We start from the raw sequence: 18,731 nt of genomic DNA, 5'->3' as shown, positions 1-18,731 counted from the left end.
ATTTCTAAAGATAGCTACAGCACTCGACCCAAGGTTTAAGAATCTGAAGTGCCTTCCAAAATCTGAGAGGGACGAGGTGTGGAGCATGCTTTCAGAAGTCTTAAAAGAACAACACTCCAATGCGGAAACTACAGAACCCAAACCATCAAAAAAGAGAATCAACCTTCTGCTGGTGACATCTGACTCAGATAATGAAAATGAACATGCGTCGGTCCGCACTGGTTTGGATTGTTATCAAGCAGAACCCTGCGATGGTGGTTGAAGCATGAAGGGACATATGAATCTTTAGCACCTCTGGCATGTAAATATCTTGCAACGCTGGCTACAACAGTGCCATGAGAATGCCTGTTCTCACTTTCAGGTGACATTGTAAACAAAAAGCGGGCAGCATTATCTCCTGCAAATGTAAATGAACTTGTTTGTCTGAGCGATTGGCTGAACAAGTAGGACTGAGTGGACTTGCAGACTCTAAAATTTTACATTGGTTTATTTTAGAATGCAGTTTTTTTGTACATAATTCTACATTTGTAAGTTCCACTTTCATGATAAAGAGATTGCACTATAGTACTTGTATTAGGTAAATTGAAAAATACTATTTCTTTTGTTTTTTTTACAGTGTAAATACTTGTAATCAAAAATAAATATAAAGTGAGCACTGTACACTTTGTATTCTGTGTTGTAATTGAAATCAATATATTTGAAAATGTAGAAAACATCCAAACATATTTAAATAAATGGTATCCTATTATTATTTATCAGTGTGATTAATCACGATTAATTTTTTTTAATTGCTTGACAGCCCTAATTTTAAAGTAAGGGCTTGTCTACACTGGCAAGTTTTGTCACCACAACCTGCCTTTTGGCGACAAAACAGCAAGAGCGTACACACTACAATGGGACTTTTGTCACAAAAAACACCCAGTTTTGGCGACAAACAACTTCCATCCCACGAGAGACTTTTCTTTTCCCCTCTCTTTATTGTTGACAAAGAACCACTGTAGACACTGCTGATTTTGTCGACAGAACTGTCTTCCGCCAGTATCCCACAATCAGGGCCGGCTCCAGGCACCAGCACAGCAAGCAGGTGCTTGGGGCGGCCAAGGGGAAGGGGCTCTTCGGCGGCAATTCGGCGGCGGGTCCCTCGGTCCCTCTCGGAGGGAAGGACCTGCCGCCGAAGAAGAAAGCGAAGTGCGGCCGATCACGGCTCTGTCTCCTCCTCCCCCCCCCACCCCCCCACCCCCACCGCTTGGGGCGGCAAAAACCCTGGAGCCGGCCCTGCCCACAATGCCTGCCCTGATTGCTCTGCTCAGTGTTTTGATCTTTGCTGCCCTGCAGGCATGTGCCCCTCCCTTTCAAAGCTCCAGGAAGTATCTGTGTGCTGCTCCCTTTGGGGAACAAACAAAGAGCAAATCACTGGAATGCTCCTGTTCTGCCCTGCACTAGGAACACAGCGGGAGGGGGACAGACTGCTGTGCTGCTTTGCCATTCCTCAGCACGGAGAGCTCACAGAGCTGCTCATGATGCTGCTCTCGGCAGCTGAGGGGGCTGTGGGAGAACTGGGGGAGAATCCCAAGATGCATAGCGATCAGCTCTTCCTTCTCACAACACTGCACTGTGGGATACATACCCACGGTGCATTGCTCACCCTGTCGATGATGGTGTCCCCAATGTGGACATGATCTGTCAACAGAAGGAACAAGTGTGAACACCCTTTGGCGATTTTTGTTTTGTCGACTTTTGGGTGTCGACATAAGTTTTGTCAACAAACTTGGTAGTGTAGACAAGCCCTCTGATTATTTAAATGCTTTCACATTTGCTGTTTAACTGTTTTGTTTGAAAATAGAATGACGAGTACTTGTGGTACCTTAGAGATTAGCCCACGAAAGCTTATGCTCAAATACATTTGTTAGTCTCTAAGGTGCCACAAGTACTCCTCGTTCTTTTTGCTGATACAGACTAACACAGCTACCACTCTGAAACTTGTTTGAAAATGTTTCAGTTGTCATCAAGGCACTGAAATGAGAGAATTTGGTATTATGTCCTTCAGAGTAGTATAGTGGGAAAATACTTTAAAGCTTCATTCTTTCTCTACAATATCTATTTGCCAAGTAACAGTGAGTGTGAAATATTTTTGAACTTTCCAAATATTTAACCCACATGAGCAGACTGACTATTAAGGCCCCAGTTCTGCAATTCATTCTAAATGTGTTTCCCCGTACCCATGTAAAGCCATTTGGACTTCAGTGGGGCTTTTTGTGGACAGAGTGCACTGCCCACCCAGATTAAGTTGCAGGATTGGGCCCTGGTCTAGTCATAAATCACATAATATGTGATCATGTAATGAAAAATCCTGTATCATATCAAAATAACTATATGCAAGGAAGAGGTGGTAAGGTTGCTAAGTTAGCATTAAATCTGAGGGCTTGTCTAAATGTGGATAAATGTAAAGTAATGCACATTGGAAAAAATAACCCCAACTATACATACAATATGATGGGGGCTAATTTAGCTACAACTAATCAGGAAAGAGATCTTGGAGTCATCGTGGATAGTTCTCTGAAGACGTCCATGCAGTGTGCAGCGGCAGTCAAAAAAGCAAACAGGAAGGATGTTAGGAATCATTTAAAAAAGGATAGATGAGGCCAATGAGAGTGGTGGGTAGCGGTGTCCAGTATGTCCCTCGGACCGCGCCGCTTCCAGCAGCTCCCATTGGCCTGGAGCAGCGAACCGCGGCCAGTGGGAGCCGCGATCGGCTGGACCTGCGGACGCGGCAGGTAAACAAACCGGCCCGGCCCGCCAGGGGCTTTCCCTACACAAGCGGCGTCCCAAGTTTGGGAAACACTGGGATAGAGAATAAGACAGAGAATATCTTATTGCCCTTATATAAATCCATGGTATGCCCACATCTTGAATACTGCGTACAGATATGGTCTCCTCATCTCAAAAAAGATACACTGGCATTAGAGAAGGTTCAGAGATGGGCAACTAAAATGATTAGGGGTTGGAATGGGTCCCATATGAGGGGAGATTAAAGAGGCTAGGGCTTTTCAGCTTGGAAAAGAGGAGACTAAGGGGGGATATGATAGAGGTATATAAAATCATGAATGGTGTGGAGAAAGTAAATAAGGAAAAGTTATTTACTTGTTCCTATGATATAAGAACTAGGGGCCACCAAATGAAATTAATGGGCAGCAGGTTTAAAACAAATAAAAGGAAGTTCTTCTTCACACAGTGCACAGTCAACCTGTGGAACTGCTTGCCTGAGGAGGTTGTGAAGGCTAGGACTATAACAGGGTTTAAAAGAGAACTGGATAAATTCATGGAGGTTGAGTCCATTAAAGGCTATTAGCCAGGATGGGTAAGGAATGGTGTCTCAAGCCTCTGTTTGTCAGAGGGTGGAGATGGATGGCAGGAAAGAGATCACTTGATCATTACCTGTTAGGTTCACTCCCTCTGGGGCACCTGGCATTGGCCACTGTCAGCAGACAGGATACTGTGCTGGGTGGACCCTTGGTCTGACCCAGTATGGCCGTTCTTATGTTCACTACGCAGCTTTTAGCGACAAGTCTGTGTTGACACAGTCTTGTCGCTAAAAGTCAGCGAGTGTGAATGCTCTTTTGCGGTATTTTGTCGGCACTTTTGCCGACAAACTACTTCCAGCCCTGCAAGCGGCATAAGCTTTGTTGGCAGGAGAGCGCTCCTGCCAACAAAGCCGCGTTCACACTGCCGCTTGCATCTGCAAAACTTTTGTCTTTCGCGGGGGGGCTTAAGTACCCACGAAAGACAAAAGTTTTGGCGACAACTGTGTAGTGTAGACACACCCTGAATTTCCTGCCTCTTGCGGGGTTTAATCAGAACTTCCCCCTAATGTGGACATGCATCTCACTCCTCCATCATTGCTATATTTCATTTCCAATACCTGTGGGTGAACTATGTTTTTATGGGATAGCTACTTATATTTAGGGCTCTCTGTTTTTAAAATAATTGGATAGTTCTAAGCTTCCTTTTTAAAGGGGAAAATAAAAAATAAGCAATAAGAATACTGTTTGGGGAAACAAGGAAATAACTTTTCACATGGAGCCTTTGGTGAAAGGATGTGTATTCACATCTAGTAAATTACCATCTTTTCCCCCTTTAACTGGCCATACTGATAGTTGTTAACTCCTTTTGTGTTCTGTCTTCTGATCTCTTAGGCTTATCCATGATATTGAAAACTTTATAGAAATTTATCCTGGAGATGGATCAGTTTTCAAGTCAGAAGGAGCATTTTTGGGAAACTATTTTACACAGTATTCCGTTCACAAAGAGGTGAGGGAATTGACAGGTGGGAATTGCACTACTTAAAAAACCCAAACTCTTTTACTACTTGAATACTACTCTAATTTTCCATTTGAGGTTATCAGCGTATTTCACTTGAAGACACTGCTATAACAGGACAGTTTGTACTAAGGCATTGTTCTAGTTTAAGTCACACTTTAGTATTTTGCGTGATAGCTTCTCTGAAGATTTTTCAATAATGTATTTTTATCACTTGTGAATTAGAGAAAAATCTGGTTAGAATATTTATCTCAAACTCAAGAAAGTAGGTATTGTGATCCCATATTCCCCATTTTTCTCTCTCTGTTAGGATTTTTCCCTTTTAAAAACTTCATTCTTGAAAGTTTTTGTTTTTTTTTAAATGGCATCAAAGGTCCAGATGTCAGTTTTAAGTGGTAGCTCTCAGTTCTTAAGCTGTCTTACTACATTCTGATCTCCTTTAATAAAACAAGACAAATAAAAGAGGCAGTGTGGTGCAGTGGATGGGACCCAGCAGACCTGGGTTCTACTCCTTGCTCTGCGACAGACCTAGTTAACTTTGGACAAGTCACTTCACCTTTCTCTCTGTTTTCCCTCTCACCCTTTCTTTCTTATCTATTTATTTCATGTTCTTTGGGGCAGAGCCTGTCTCAAGTATTAGCACAATGGGTTTGGGGATATCCTGATTTTTAGCTGGTGCTGTCATACTATAAATAATAAAGGAGTGAGTAGAAAAGAACAGAAAATATAGGAAAATACAGCTTATGTGTCTAGGATGGAGTTCAGTTGCTAATTGACCACAGGTGGCACAGCAAATGACTGAGTTGGCAACTGCAGACTCAGTAAAACCTCCACAGTGAATCTAAGATGGTCACAACAGAGTGTTGCAAAGTGTAACTTGTTCTGGCTGTCTAACCCAGGCTCTTAAAATGAGGGACTTCAATGGGGGTGGAATGGAAATTGACTCACAGGTTTGTGTGGATAACAACCTTATGTTCACATCTTAAGAGTTGCTAAGAACACAACCAAACATAACTATTTCTAGGGCTATCTCCTTACTTGGTCTGGCCAGAATATCTTTCAAAATCAGATAATAGGAACTTAGCATCACAGTTGGGCCTTGTTGAAAGGCCTTGGTCCAAGGGGATGACCATGACATGATGTTTGTTTGAGGTGGTGGTGGTGGTGGTGGTGATGCCTCCTCCCATGCTGAATAAGATGTCTAGTGTGCCTCAAAAGAACCATTCAAAATACGGGCGGCAATCTTCAAAATCTTTTTATTCCATCAAAATACATCCCTAATGATCCATAGAGGGGATATCGCTTTGTTTTAAGATTTCGGTGCATTGTCATGATAGTTTTGTAACCTCACCAGATCAAGGTATATTCATTCACTTTGTTTATATTTTCTTTGACTGTTTCCTGTTTTCTCTCAACATTTTATTTAACATGTTGACAAGGTAAAATGACTCTCCTGCCATCTTTCAACCACTTTGGATAGTTTAAGAATTTAAAGCAGGGTAAGGTTCCACACAACAGGCCTCAAAACTGGTTTATTACTTGGATTAGCATCACATTTACAGATAGTAGGCCAAAATCTGCCCTCTCATAAAAGTACTCCATTCCTGTTTAGTCTGTGCAAGTTTTATACTTACATCTGAGTGTAGAATGTGGCCTAATGAATATGACTGCCCTTTAGCTTTGAAAGGATATTCTTATTCGTCCTTCAGCACAAACATGCTGCTATAACAGTTCACTGGGCGAAGGAATGCCCAAAACTTGATATCTTGCTAGTTCTTAAATACCACAATATCTATAAATAACTCCTCTATTTTCTGTTATGTTCTAGAGAGAAGAAAAAATGTATTCAGCAAACAGTCTGCCTCCTGATACACCAGAAAGTCCATACTCCATCTGTTCCATTATTACCCAGGCAACCAGGTGAATTATTCCTTTTGTTTTATTTTTGTTATATTAATTGCTCTAGCCTTTGGAAGGGCATTCAGTAACAAAGATGACAAATAATGATTACCATGTTGTTCTAGTTAGACTTCAACTGTAGCTGTGAGTATAAGAAATAAATCAAAGTAATTTATATCAACAGTACCAGAAAAATATATAAGCATAATGAAATAGGTTACAAAATAGACCCTTAACAATAACTGTGTAAATGACGCTATAGCAAGTATTTGTGCAGTGCAGCATAATAATATAATAAAAATAATGTTTTCTGCATATGAGATGTATTTTTTTCCTCCTCAGAATTCTCCAATACTGTTACAAGACTAAACTTTCATTAACCCATAATTACAATATCTGCTGCTGGAGAATGGTATGTAACTGAAGACTTGTAATTATGTTAACTCTTGAACTGTTAGCATGTGTTTAGTAGGGTCTATAGACAACAGCTTCTGGGAAAGAGAGAGGTGGTGTTGGAATTAGTAATATTTGAAATTCATCATATTGATATGGGAAACCACCAAACACTAATTTAGCCATAAATTCCTTTATTAAATCCAAAGGCCAAATGGTATTGATACCGTTGCTCTAAACATGCCTAAAAAGCCTAACTAATAAGCAACTTACTATGTCACAGTATAAAACATCTATAAGCATTTGATCGAGATACTTACTTACAAATGAGCTAAACCTGTGGGTGCTTAGACCCATATAGGTCAGCTTCAGTGTGGTCAGGCAGGTATTAGCAATGAAGTAAGAGTTTACTTTTTATACCCTTTTTAACAAACAGGTAATGTCATTGTCAATTACTGACTTCAGCTAAAAACCAATCTGAGGCAATTCACCCTTCTTTCCAGTCTTAATCCAGATAAGATCTACAGCCTCCTTTCTTCCCAAGGCCTTCCCTTTCGTACCTTCTCCCTCCCATCCCCAAGCAGAACTAAATGGCTAAATTTATGGGAAGATTTGGACTTGTTTCTTTTAAGACAGTTTTTCTTTGTCTTGTTACTACAGTTCTTTATTTTATTAGTTACTTTTGAAACCATACATCGGGGTGGCCAAACTTTTTGGCCCGAAGGCCACATCTGTATAGAAATTGTATGGCAGGCCATGAATGCTCATGACATTTGGATTGGGGTGTGGGAGGGGGTGAGGCTGGGGGTGCAAGCTCAGGGCTGGGGCTGGGGATGAGGTGTTTGGGGTGCAGGAGGGTATTCTAGGCTAGGACAGAGGGGTTTGCAGGGCGGGAGGGGGTTCAGGGCTGGGGCAGGGGGTTGGGCCACGGGGGGGTGGCTCAGGGGTGCAGACTCCAGGTGGTGCTTACCTCAAGCAGCTCCTGGAAGCAGCTTCATGTCCCCCCTTCGGCTCCTACGCAGAGGCATGGCCAGACAGCTCTGCTGTGTGCTGCCCCGTCTGCAGGCGCTGCCCCTGCAGCTCCGATTGGCCACAGTTCCTGGCCAATGGGAGCTGCGGGGGTGGTGCTTGGGGCAGGGCAGCGTGCGGAGTGGAGCCCCCTGTCTGCCCCTATGCGTAAGAGTCGGAGGGGGGACATGCCACTGCTTCCAGGAGCCGTGTGGAGTGGCCCCCGGCCCTGCTCCCTGGCTGGAGCACCGGAGCGGGACAAGCCCCAGACCCCACTCCCCAGCGGGAGCTTGAGGGCCAGATGCGGCCCGCGGGCCATATTTTGCCCACCCCTGTCATACATCCTTCCCACACTACAGTACTAATTATTATTCTCAAGGCCTTTTACTTGATGATTGGGGGCTTCTTTGTAAGACACACACAGAGATATCTATATCTAGTGCTGAAGTCAGGATCATAATCTTTCTTTTACCTTCCGGATTGCTAATTTGTGAAGTGGTGCTCTGCTTCTCCATCCTTTGTTGGTTAAGTCACACCCTTAACCGAACTTAAGATAACTTTAATTCTTTAATGTTACATGTATCCTACAGGTGGGTATAAACTAAGAACAAAGACCTAGGACTAGCTGGTGGGGCCTGAACCCATTGAATGTAAGGGGATGTCAGCAAGTCAGAGAGCAATCAGGCAGGGAAGCAGGTTGCTGGTGTCTCAATAAAAAAGCTGCACTGTGAATCTGCATACAAGTTAAATATTAGTAATGACATAACTTTAAATATAGTAAATTTTATTTTTTCTTGAACACTTGGTTCACATTAGATACCAGGGACAGATGGAAGAGAAATGCTGCCGGTTCCGTTGCATGAAACAGTTATTCCTAATGTGGGAAGACTTGTTGCATATTCAGATAATAAAGTCCATGCTCTGTTTTGTGATGGGATGACCTTCAATATGGTTTGGGATTTCAGCTCTTGCTATGGAAGAACACAGGTAATTCTCAGGAGCAGGGAAATATCTGTTTTTAAAATCTTTCTATCTGAAGGTGGTGTTAGTTAATAAATGTGAAGTCTAGGGAAAGTTTTATACTTAGTTCTGATATGCATAAAAAGCAAATTGTGCAGTTGGGGAGCCTCCATCTGCCCTGGGTTTGTAAGTCACATTGGTTATACACTGTGGTTCACTGTCACAAGCTGGTAAATTGATATTTCATCTAGTTGAAAATCTGATCTTTCCTTGTTTGCCACTGTTGATATATTGCCAATATTTTAACAAGGGGGCTCTCCGAAACTTTTTCTCTTTTATCCTGTAATGACAGCCCTTGTCTCATAACCATAACTAAGGAGAGAGGCACTGGTACTTATAAATTTGTTTGCTATTATGTGAATTTTGTTGGAACTGTTTATCCTTGAAAAATATACTAAGTGTATTGGTAGTAAAAGAGAGTGCTCAATTTTTTTTTGTAATTTGAAATAGGGGTTGTTGTCTCAGACAATTATCTCCTCTCAGAAAAAGTGTTAAAGTAAAAGGTGGGGTATAACTTCACTTACATTTACAAATTATGTAGTATTACCAACTTGACAAAAATGAGTAAATCACCAAGACTGACTTGAAGTCCTGTTTACACTGGACAAGGAAACCACATTAATTTCCTCTAGCAAGCCATACTTAAGCAAGCTTACTAGGCCAGTGCTGATCGTATCTAAAGGCATATGAGCTGTAGCTGGTTAGTTCTAGCTGAGAGCATCATTCTTGCTCCTCTAAGAAATTAACAAATATTAAACACATTTCCCAAGCTCACTTATCTTAATTCTTACAAAAAGGAGAGTCAAAGCTTTTTAGATTAATTTTTGTCATTAAAGCCATCCTTTATCAGCAGATATTCTAATAATGCAATATATGCTTCCTCTGTGATAAGTGACCTGTGGAAATGGGATTCCATATTTATTTTGTAAATCGATTCAGTTTTCAAGTAAAAAAGACTTTTTTCTTCTTTTTTCCTGAGTGCCAAGTTGCAAACTCAGAGTTGATGGTGGGAGTCAGAGTTGCTATGTGATTTCTAGTTCATGCATTATTGCTGGTAATAAAAGACTTGCCATTGAAAGTTTAACAATTCCACAGATAATGCTTTAGCTTGAGGGAAGAATCCAACTCACTCTTCTGTAGCTCTGTTGCGTTAGAATGTTGACTGAAGTAAAAAGTACTGGGGAGGGGAAGCATCAGCAGATGTGACTCAGTACATGCAGAGTAAGATTTGTTAAGAAATGATGTTTAATTTGTATGAAGTTGCTACTCTTAACAATAACAGAACTTGAGAATGAAGACAAATCTATAACCTCATTCTCCAGATGAAAGTAGAAGGAATTAAATATTCTGAAAGACTGGACATTTCTTCACATGAGGTCAGACAGGAAGTGAAGGGGTTGAATTTTCCATTATTCTCAGACAGCATATTGAAATCAGTATTTGGGCAATGTTTGGCACCAGGAACTCCCAGTTGTTTCTACGATCATGCTGCCAGACCACACCTTACATCTATACCAGATACAAATGTTTAAGTGAAGCATTTGCAGATATTTCTTTTTGAACTACCATATGTTGTTGCTGTTATTTAAAGTAGGTCTACCTCTTTGATTCCACTGCAGAACAATGATGCTCTTTCGTCTTTCTCTTCCAAGATAAATCAAGGTGCTACCACAGGATGGTGTAAAGTAATTTCTCCTGATGGGGCACAGCAGCTAATCCAGATAAACCATCCTGGACTCTATGAAAGGTATAGTTGATACATGGAACAAATTTAACAAATTCAGGAATTCAGTAAAAGTTTTTTGTGTCAAGAAATGTAAATAGTTGAATGTGTTTCTGTAAAATAGACTGTGAAAAAGGTTGTACCTGACTGGCTAGCAAAGATCCAGATTGCACAGCTCAGGGCTTCAGCCAGTTAATTTGATGGGATATTCACTTATTAATTTAATCATTTTTCCATCATTCTGAATAATAGCTATTAGGAGTTGAAGCAGAGCCTGTCACCTGAGGGGTGCACTCAAGAGGGACTGGCAAGGGGTCTAACTGTGACGCTACTTTTAGTTGCCCTCCCCCCCTTTTTTTTTGGGCTCAAATAATGTATCCTAAGCAAAAGGGCTAGGGAGAGCACTTGTTCTTTGCTTAGGTATACCCGATATCCACAGCTACTTATAGGGTTCAAAAAGGTTGCCTAACTTAAATTCTCTACGAATTATTTTTGTACCAATATTAACGCAAATTTGATCAGATAGCAATTCTTGAATTATTTGAATGTTAATTTTCTTGCATCACTTCCATAAATTTCTTAAGGCTAATTCTACTCACCATGATGACACAAGTAGTCTAATTCAGTGGTTCTCAAACTGTGGTCCGCAAGCTCCATTCGGGTGGTCCACAGATAGTTCCCTCTAAGGTGCACGCCTGCGCGGCCGCACACAAAAGAACGAAGGGCCACCCACCTAATTAGTGGAGCCGCACAGGCGTGGCTCTACTAATTAAGTGCCTGGACCCTGGAGAAGGTGCACGTGTAAGGTGAGGTGGTGGCCTTGGGGGGAATACAGGGTAGGTGGGAGGGGGCAGTGGGGTGAGAAGAGGGGGTGGTTGGAATTTGGGACGTGCAGGGGTGTGGCGGCCAGAGAAAGAGGCGACTTTCCACAGCTCCAGGGCTACAGCTGACGGGGAGAGGGCCCTCCTTCCCAGCCTCAACTCTGTGGCGGGGGAGAGACACCCCTCCTTCCCAGCCCCAGCTTGGGGCTGCTGCGGTGGGGGAGAGAGGGAGAGACGACCCCCCCCTTCCCAGCCCCAGCTCAGGGGCTGCTGCGGCAGGGGAGAGAGGGCACATACATCGCATTAGAAAGGTAAGACTACTGATATTAAAATATGAGTTGTGTGCTGTTATTTGTAGAACAAATATATGTTAATTATTAAGTTATTTTAATATAGCACTTTTATCCAAAGCACTTTTACAATAGTTAGCTAACGGTACAAACAATATTTGGAAATATCATTAAGTGGTCTGCCGAGACCCTCAGCAATATTCAAGTGGTCCACTGGAAAAAAAGTTTGAGAACCACTGGTCTAATTGAAGTTAGTGGGACTGCTGTTGTGAGTATGCAAACGAGACAAGCAGGACTTAAGCCCTTAGTTTGCTCATTGGCAGACAGTTGTGTTAATGATGCAGTTTAACAGCACGTTATTTTTCTAAAATAAAACCCATGTCCTTATCCATTGTTTCTTAGGCTAGGTCTACACTACGGGGGAAGGGGGGTCGACCTAAGATACGAAACTTCAGCTACGCGAATAGCGTAGCTGAAGTTGCGTATTTTAGGTCGACTTACCTGGCTGTGAGGATGGCGGCGAGTCGACCGCTGCCGCTCCCCCGCCGACTCCGCTGCCGCCTCTCGCTGCGGTGGAGTTCCGGAGTCGACGGCAGAGCGATCGGGGATCGATTTTATCGCGTCTACACTAGACGCAATAAATCAATCCCCGATAGATGGATCGCTACCCGCCGATCCGGCGGGTAGTGAAGACGTGCCCTTAGACAGCTGCTTAGGGTGTTCAGATGCTGTTATGTAATATCTTATATTTATGTAGCTCTTCTCATCATAAAAATTATCCAAGTAACTTGACAAACCGTGCACACCATATATTATATATAACTAACAGAGATTACTTGATCACTGCGATGCAACGAAGTGGACAGCTGGTGCACTTTGCAATATAGGAGTGGGGAAACTGTGGTCAAGGACAACCTATGGCCATAGGCGCCGACTTCCACTGTTCCTAGTGGGTGCTCGACCCCACCCCGACCCCGCCCTTGCACTGCCCTCACCCCGACCCCATTCCACCCCTTCCCCCAAGTTCCCGCCCCTGCCCTGCCTCTTCTCCACCACCTCCCTTGAGCACGCCGCATCCCCGCTTCTCCCCCCTCCCTCCTGGAAAGTCCTAAGAGCCGCCAAACAGCAGTTTGGTGGCGGGAAGCACTGGGAGGTAGGCGGAGGATCGGGGACATGGCACGCTGGGAGGGGGAGGAGGTGAGAGGTGGGGCGGAGCGGGTGGTTAGGGGAGCGTGGCTGCCGGTGGGTGCAGAGCATCCACTAATTTTTCCCCGTGGGTGCTCCAGCCCCAGAGCACCCACGGAGTCGGTGCCTATGCCTGTGATAATCTGTATTCTTACAAAAATTCCTGTGGACTCTTTAATATCCATGCAGAGCAGACAATACTTCAGTTTTAAAGTCGCATTCAAAACACATGCATATCAAAGTGAATGGAACTTCATAATATAGGAGTTCCATGAATTAAGTTTAAGGGCTGAGTTGACCATATAGCATTCAAAACTGGTTTTTGGTTCCAGTGAGTTTGGGCATATCAAATCTGATGCTTTAAACCACTAAGCTATCCCTTTCCATCTCCAGTATCTAATCTCCTCTTCTATCACCTGAAACTCTAAAAAGTGCTTTACAAGCAACAAATTAAATGCAAAGTAATGTTCCTTGTGGTTTTTAAAACATAATTAATATACTCAGTTGTACAGTAAGGTTTTTTCATTTATATGTGGGATTCATAAAAGGACAAATTTCTTCACTGGGTAATCGCTTATTGATTCTGGAGGGTTTCTTGTTTTCCTCTTTTATCAAATTCACATAAGAATATCCTGGAGGTTAGCTCTATTCTGTTCCATTCCCTACTCCAGATTTATTGTTTAATGCTGTGAACTTTCTGTTCACATTTAATTAAGGGGTATTTGTCTGATCTGAATGATTTTCTTTTTTATGAATTGTATTCTTAATACAGGTACATCAAAACAGTAGTAGCATGGTGCAGAAGTTTGAATGATGATGAGGGAGAGACTCTTCCTGCAACTGAAAGAAACTGGTACTCATCACATATAACTTGCTATTCATAATATAGAAGGAAACCACCAAAGTTTTAAACTCTAAATATGACATACTACACTTTTTTAAAGATGAAAAATTTAAACTCATTTATATTTTGTGACTCCACATATTTTTTCTTACAATATATTAAACTATACAAGCAGCTTGTGTTTAAACAGAGGCTTGTTTCCTCATATCTATTTTCTGTTTCTGTATTGAAACCATAATGCTGAAGCTCTTGCCAAAGCAGAAGACAAATATTAAACAGTGTTTTGACTTTGTTGCAGGATCAAACAGAGAAACTGGGCTATGAGAACATAAGAGAATCATCATTATTAAAAAAACAAAATACTTCCTTACTAGCATAGGAAATCCAGAAAATTCTAGTCCCAAAATATATGCTTCCTTGTGACGGTCTACTATAAAAATCTTATAATCAGAAGAACAATGTCGTTTCATATTTTAGATTCTGTGTACACTCCCATCATTTTGGGAAGTGCTCAGATAGCATAGGTAATAAGCACTAAGAACACAGATTATAAATATTTACTTTGAAGAATAGGTGCTGGCTTTGTACTCTTCTTGTTGCTAAAGTTTTTGTTCTAATAGCCGCTATTCTGACTCCACAGGAATGCATCTTGTGCTTCTACAGAATCTGTAACAGTAGTTAAAGGGACTATTTAATCATACTTCTGTCTGAATTATTTTTCTGAACTGTTACAAGTAACATCTAAAATTACTGTCTCAGAGATCGTTAAGGAAAAAATCTTTTCTTGTTTGCTTTGAGCACGTCACAGGATTTTATATAAGCAGTTTATGTACAGTTCTCCCTTTGTATGTGTTTTTTTTACACAACAATAGAAGAAACTTTTTTTTTTTTTTTTTTTTTTTAAATAGGGAAATGTGATCACAACCCCAGAGTAACTGGCAGAGGGCTTTAGGTGCAGGTGTAGTACTTTGAAAGTACTTCCAACTGACATTTTAAATTAACTAGACTTTTAGCTGTGTCCTTTTTAATTAATATGTAAGCTATTCCCTAGCACTGTGCTGATATTTAAGAATACTGGCACACCTATATAATTTGGCATTAAAAAGCTCTATATAGATTGAATTAAAATTGGCGGGGGGGAATATTCTCAAAGTAGAGCTCTCATCCTGCAAACAATTGCACATATTTAACTTTATCCACATGAGCAGTTCCATTGACCTCAAAAATATGAAGGGGGAGGAAAAAGCAAATAATTCTTTTACTTGTACAGGCCATCTATAAAACTGCATAAGGAAATAAAATCGTAAGGGCAAAAATACACATGAGAAATTTTTCATTATCTATCCTGCTATATAAAAGTTTTAAATCTTCTTTTAACAGGTCTGTTGTTGCTGAACTTGAGAAAATACAAAGATTTAACTGTATCCTTTCAACAAATATTTCTTTAGCATATTTTGAGTGTTTATTATTTATTTTTTAAGTTTCTGCCCAGTTATTTATCCTAGGCATGCTCCCCATGTCACACCACTGGGAACTCCAAAAAATTGGCAGAACATACAGAAATCCTCAGAAGGGAATAGTTCTATTGTTCAAACTTCTATATTGTATCTTTTTATTAACCTTTTCTTGTAAAGAGGAGTGATGTATATGCCTTTTGGGATAGATACAAAGTTATCAAGTGCCTCAATTTGCTCCATTGTTAAGCCAGCTGCAAAAAACCTGTTACTTCATATACTCAAAACACCATGTAATTACCCCTAAATTTACTTCAGTTTTTTAACATGCATTGTTAATTCCTTTAGACTGCACAATCTGACATCTTCCTTGATGGCTTTTCTTTTAAATACACTTTGATATATACAGGAAAATATTCATTTAATATAGAGATTTGATGGAAATAAGATGCGGAAATATTAAAGAACTTTCACTTATTTGATTTCATAGCTTTATTTATTGGTTGCAGTATGCAGTGGCAAACCACCTAATCGAGAACAATGGTTAAAATATTTTAAAAGAATTTCTTTCATTATTAGAGGAGAGACAAAACAGAAATTTCCTTAACAAAGCAACTGCTAGTCTTACTGCAGAACAGCAATGTTCCAAACAAGACTTCGGCTATGAAAAATAATCCATCTCACATTACTGATAGACGACCAGAAAACAGTTTACCTGAGGATATTGGTGAAAGGAGCATATCAGAGGCTTTGGAAAATACTTCAAAAGTCATCCAAGATATTGAATCTCTCCTAGCCTCCTCTGAGAAGTGATGCTTGAACAAACACGTGAAAGACCAGCATTATTTAAATGTTTATGGGCTCTATCCTGCAGTCTTGTGTATCAGGTGGGATTTTTGGATGTGCAAGGAATGAAAGATCAGGCCCTAAGAGTTGGAAGCCTGTAATTTTTGTTCTGAATAATTGACACTCTCCTACTGTAACAAAAGAGTTCTAATAACCCATACAGACATACAAAGGATAGAACAGAAATTAGGTATATTTATGTAGTCTGGTTCTATTTACAGGTAGTGCTTGAGTAAAAGTGCCGCCTTTAATAGAAATTAAAATGACAATGCATGTTTGTAAATTCCAACATGTTTGATGTATATACAGAAATGCTTTAAGCAATTGAGTTACTGGTAAATAACTGAACTAGGCTATCATAATCTGGTTAAGCAATTTTTAAATTTGAAAATCTTTTATTTTTAAGAGATCAAAGGAATATTCAAGATGGCCCCTCAACTATTTCTGCTCTATACTTTTACTGTAAAATAGTATTTTAAGAACATTTTGAAAATAAAGTTTCACTAACCCTCATTTGTTTTTCATTTAATGAATATTGCCTTATAGTGCCCTACCTAAACAAAACTTATTTTCTTTTTAGGTTATCATACTTATACATACTATAGATAAAGAAAAAGTCTTCTAGATTATTTTGTCTTTTCCTAACCTTATCAGCCAAATACAGGATTATTCCCTCCAGAATATTCTCCGCTGCTTTATCTAGTCTTGTGTTAAATCACTAATGAAAAGAAGCTTGCACTACCAAAATTATTTCCAAAACCCACAACACTCCAATAGTTCATAAAATGTTCTTTAACAATTTTCAGCATGAACAAGGTTTTTGGTTTTTTTAGCATTGATACTTTGGAGCATAATGGTGGAGGTGTGTGTAATCTTCCTGAAAAGGCATTTGGGACCCCCCGTCATGCCCTATGACTCAGCCTGCAACCAACTTTAGTACTGTATATACTGGTTCATAAGCCGAATATTTTTGGTAAAAAAGTGACACATCAAAGAGCGGGGGTTGGTTTATAAATGGGTCTACACTAAAATTTGATGATTTTAAACTCTATGGAATCATTGAATTGAATATCTAATACATTGTTGTTTTGTTTACCTGGAGCGTCCGCAGGCATGGAGCTCCTCAGCTCCCTGTGGCTTTGGTTTGCCGTTCCCAGCCAATGAGAGCTACGGGAAGTGGCGGCTAGGTAAACAAAACGTCCCGACCCGCCAGCGGCTTACTCTGACTGCCAGGAGCCATTTATTGATGTCAGTACTGCAGCCTTTTAAAGTTGCAAAGGCTTTGTTTAGTGGACTAGATTGGCTTGAAATGAATACTAAAAGAGCAGTGCTGCAGATCTGCATGACATTTGACCCATGCAGTTCACAAAATGCTACACCTTTACAAGCCAATCAGAAAAATACAATGAATGATAGTACTATAGCACTGGTGTCAGTCTGCTACTGTGTAATTTGATCTCTTCATGCATTTCTACCAATGAACCTCATAAGTCTCGAGCCAATATGAAAATATAACGTGCAGAATCGATGGAATCTCTAATAAAATTGAAATAGCCTGTTATCGCCACAGACATGCCAATCTACAGGGCTGCTTTGAAATAAAAAAAGAACAATAATTTGACAGTGATAAAGCAGGTGACATTCCTATATAAAGTCCTACAAAATCTATAACTATAATAATTTATTTTCATACTAGTATTTAAAATGAACAAGGGTGAAATCAAAAGAAAATGGTCTGCTTATCACGCAGCGTTCAAACTTAAAGTTGTTGAATGTGCAGAAGCAAACAATAATTGCACTGCTGCTCGTGAATTCTGTATCAATGAGAAGCAAGTAAGAGAATGATGAAAAAATAAAACAACACTAAAAGACATGCCAAGAAGCAAGAAAAAACGGCCAATGAGGTGCGCTTCATTTCCTGCACTATGTCGACCAAATGGGTACATTGTCACTAGAACTGGAATTCGTCTGTGTGCTCTGCAAATGTTGAAAGATGACAAATACAAGTCAGTAAAGCTGTCAATGTTTGTTGCATCAGCGGGTTGGTGTACTTGCTTCATGAACTGTCATGATCTCTGTCAGCAAACAAAGATAGCGCAAAAGCTGCCGAGAGATCTGGAAGAAAAAATCAAATCTTTCCAAAGGTTTATTATAAAATATCAAAAGGAAAATGCATTTTAACTGTCACAAATAGGAAATATGGATGAAACACCGATGACATTCAATCTCCCGAGCAACAGAACAGTAACCGGTGTTGGTGAAAAAACAGTTTTAATTAAAACCACTGGCCATTGAAAAAATCCATTTAACAGTGGTTTTATCATGTTTAGCAAATGGATCAAAGCTCCCTCTTGTTCTTATTTTTAAAAGAAAAACCTTGCCTAAAAACATGAAATTTCCTGCTGGTGTCATAGTACATGCACACAAAAAGGGATGGATGGATGAAAGTGGGACTATTGGATGGCTGGAAAAAGTGTGGAATAAGAAACTAGAAACACTTTTCAAGAAACTTGCTATGCTCGTTTTGGACATGTTCAGGGAACACAAGACGGATGAGGTGAACATTTGTGACCAAAAATATGAAAACTACTTTGGCTGTAATACCTGGAGGCTTAACTTCAGTTCTACAACCGCTTGATGTCTGTCTGAACAAACCCTTTAAAGACAGGCTATGCAAAATGTGCTCAGGCATGGTGAAGTTGACAAAAGGCGGGAATCTTATGAAGCCCAAAATCAATCTGGTCGCCCAGTGGATCAAGAACGCGTGGGTGTCCATTCCCTTGGAAATGATAGAAACAGCATTTCTGAAATGATTTTTCTATCAGCAATGCACTCAACGGGTCAGAAGATGATTGATTACACAACAGTCTGATGATGGGAAGGAATCTGAGTCTGAAGACGACACTGCTGACATCTACGATGACAATACAG

The 18,731-nt window shown here is 40.5% G+C and overlaps 1 protein-coding gene across 1 annotated transcript in view; it reads left to right on the top strand.

The window, feature by feature from the left end:
* Positions 1 to 15,767, top strand: part of C6H5orf34 (chromosome 6 C5orf34 homolog) — a 30,578-nt gene extending 14,811 nt beyond the window's left edge. The window contains exons 7-14 of the mRNA XM_065406657.1: positions 4,194 to 4,324; positions 6,153 to 6,237; positions 6,559 to 6,628; positions 8,434 to 8,604; positions 10,257 to 10,384; positions 13,429 to 13,509; positions 14,881 to 14,921; positions 15,577 to 15,767. Coding sequence (XP_065262729.1) covers positions 4,194 to 4,324; positions 6,153 to 6,237; positions 6,559 to 6,628; positions 8,434 to 8,604; positions 10,257 to 10,384; positions 13,429 to 13,509; positions 14,881 to 14,921; positions 15,577 to 15,767 — 898 coding nt within the window. The remainder of the gene's footprint in view (positions 1 to 4,193; positions 4,325 to 6,152; positions 6,238 to 6,558; positions 6,629 to 8,433; positions 8,605 to 10,256; positions 10,385 to 13,428; positions 13,510 to 14,880; positions 14,922 to 15,576) is intronic.
* Positions 15,768 to 18,731: the final 2,964 nt, after the last annotated feature.

Source organism: Emys orbicularis, chromosome 6 (genome assembly GCF_028017835.1).
Source record: "Emys orbicularis isolate rEmyOrb1 chromosome 6, rEmyOrb1.hap1, whole genome shotgun sequence".
In the NCBI taxonomy this organism is placed as follows: domain Eukaryota; kingdom Metazoa; phylum Chordata; order Testudines; family Emydidae; genus Emys; species Emys orbicularis.
Note: the sequence above shows the minus strand (reverse complement) of the source record. Positions and strands in the feature narration are given on the sequence as shown.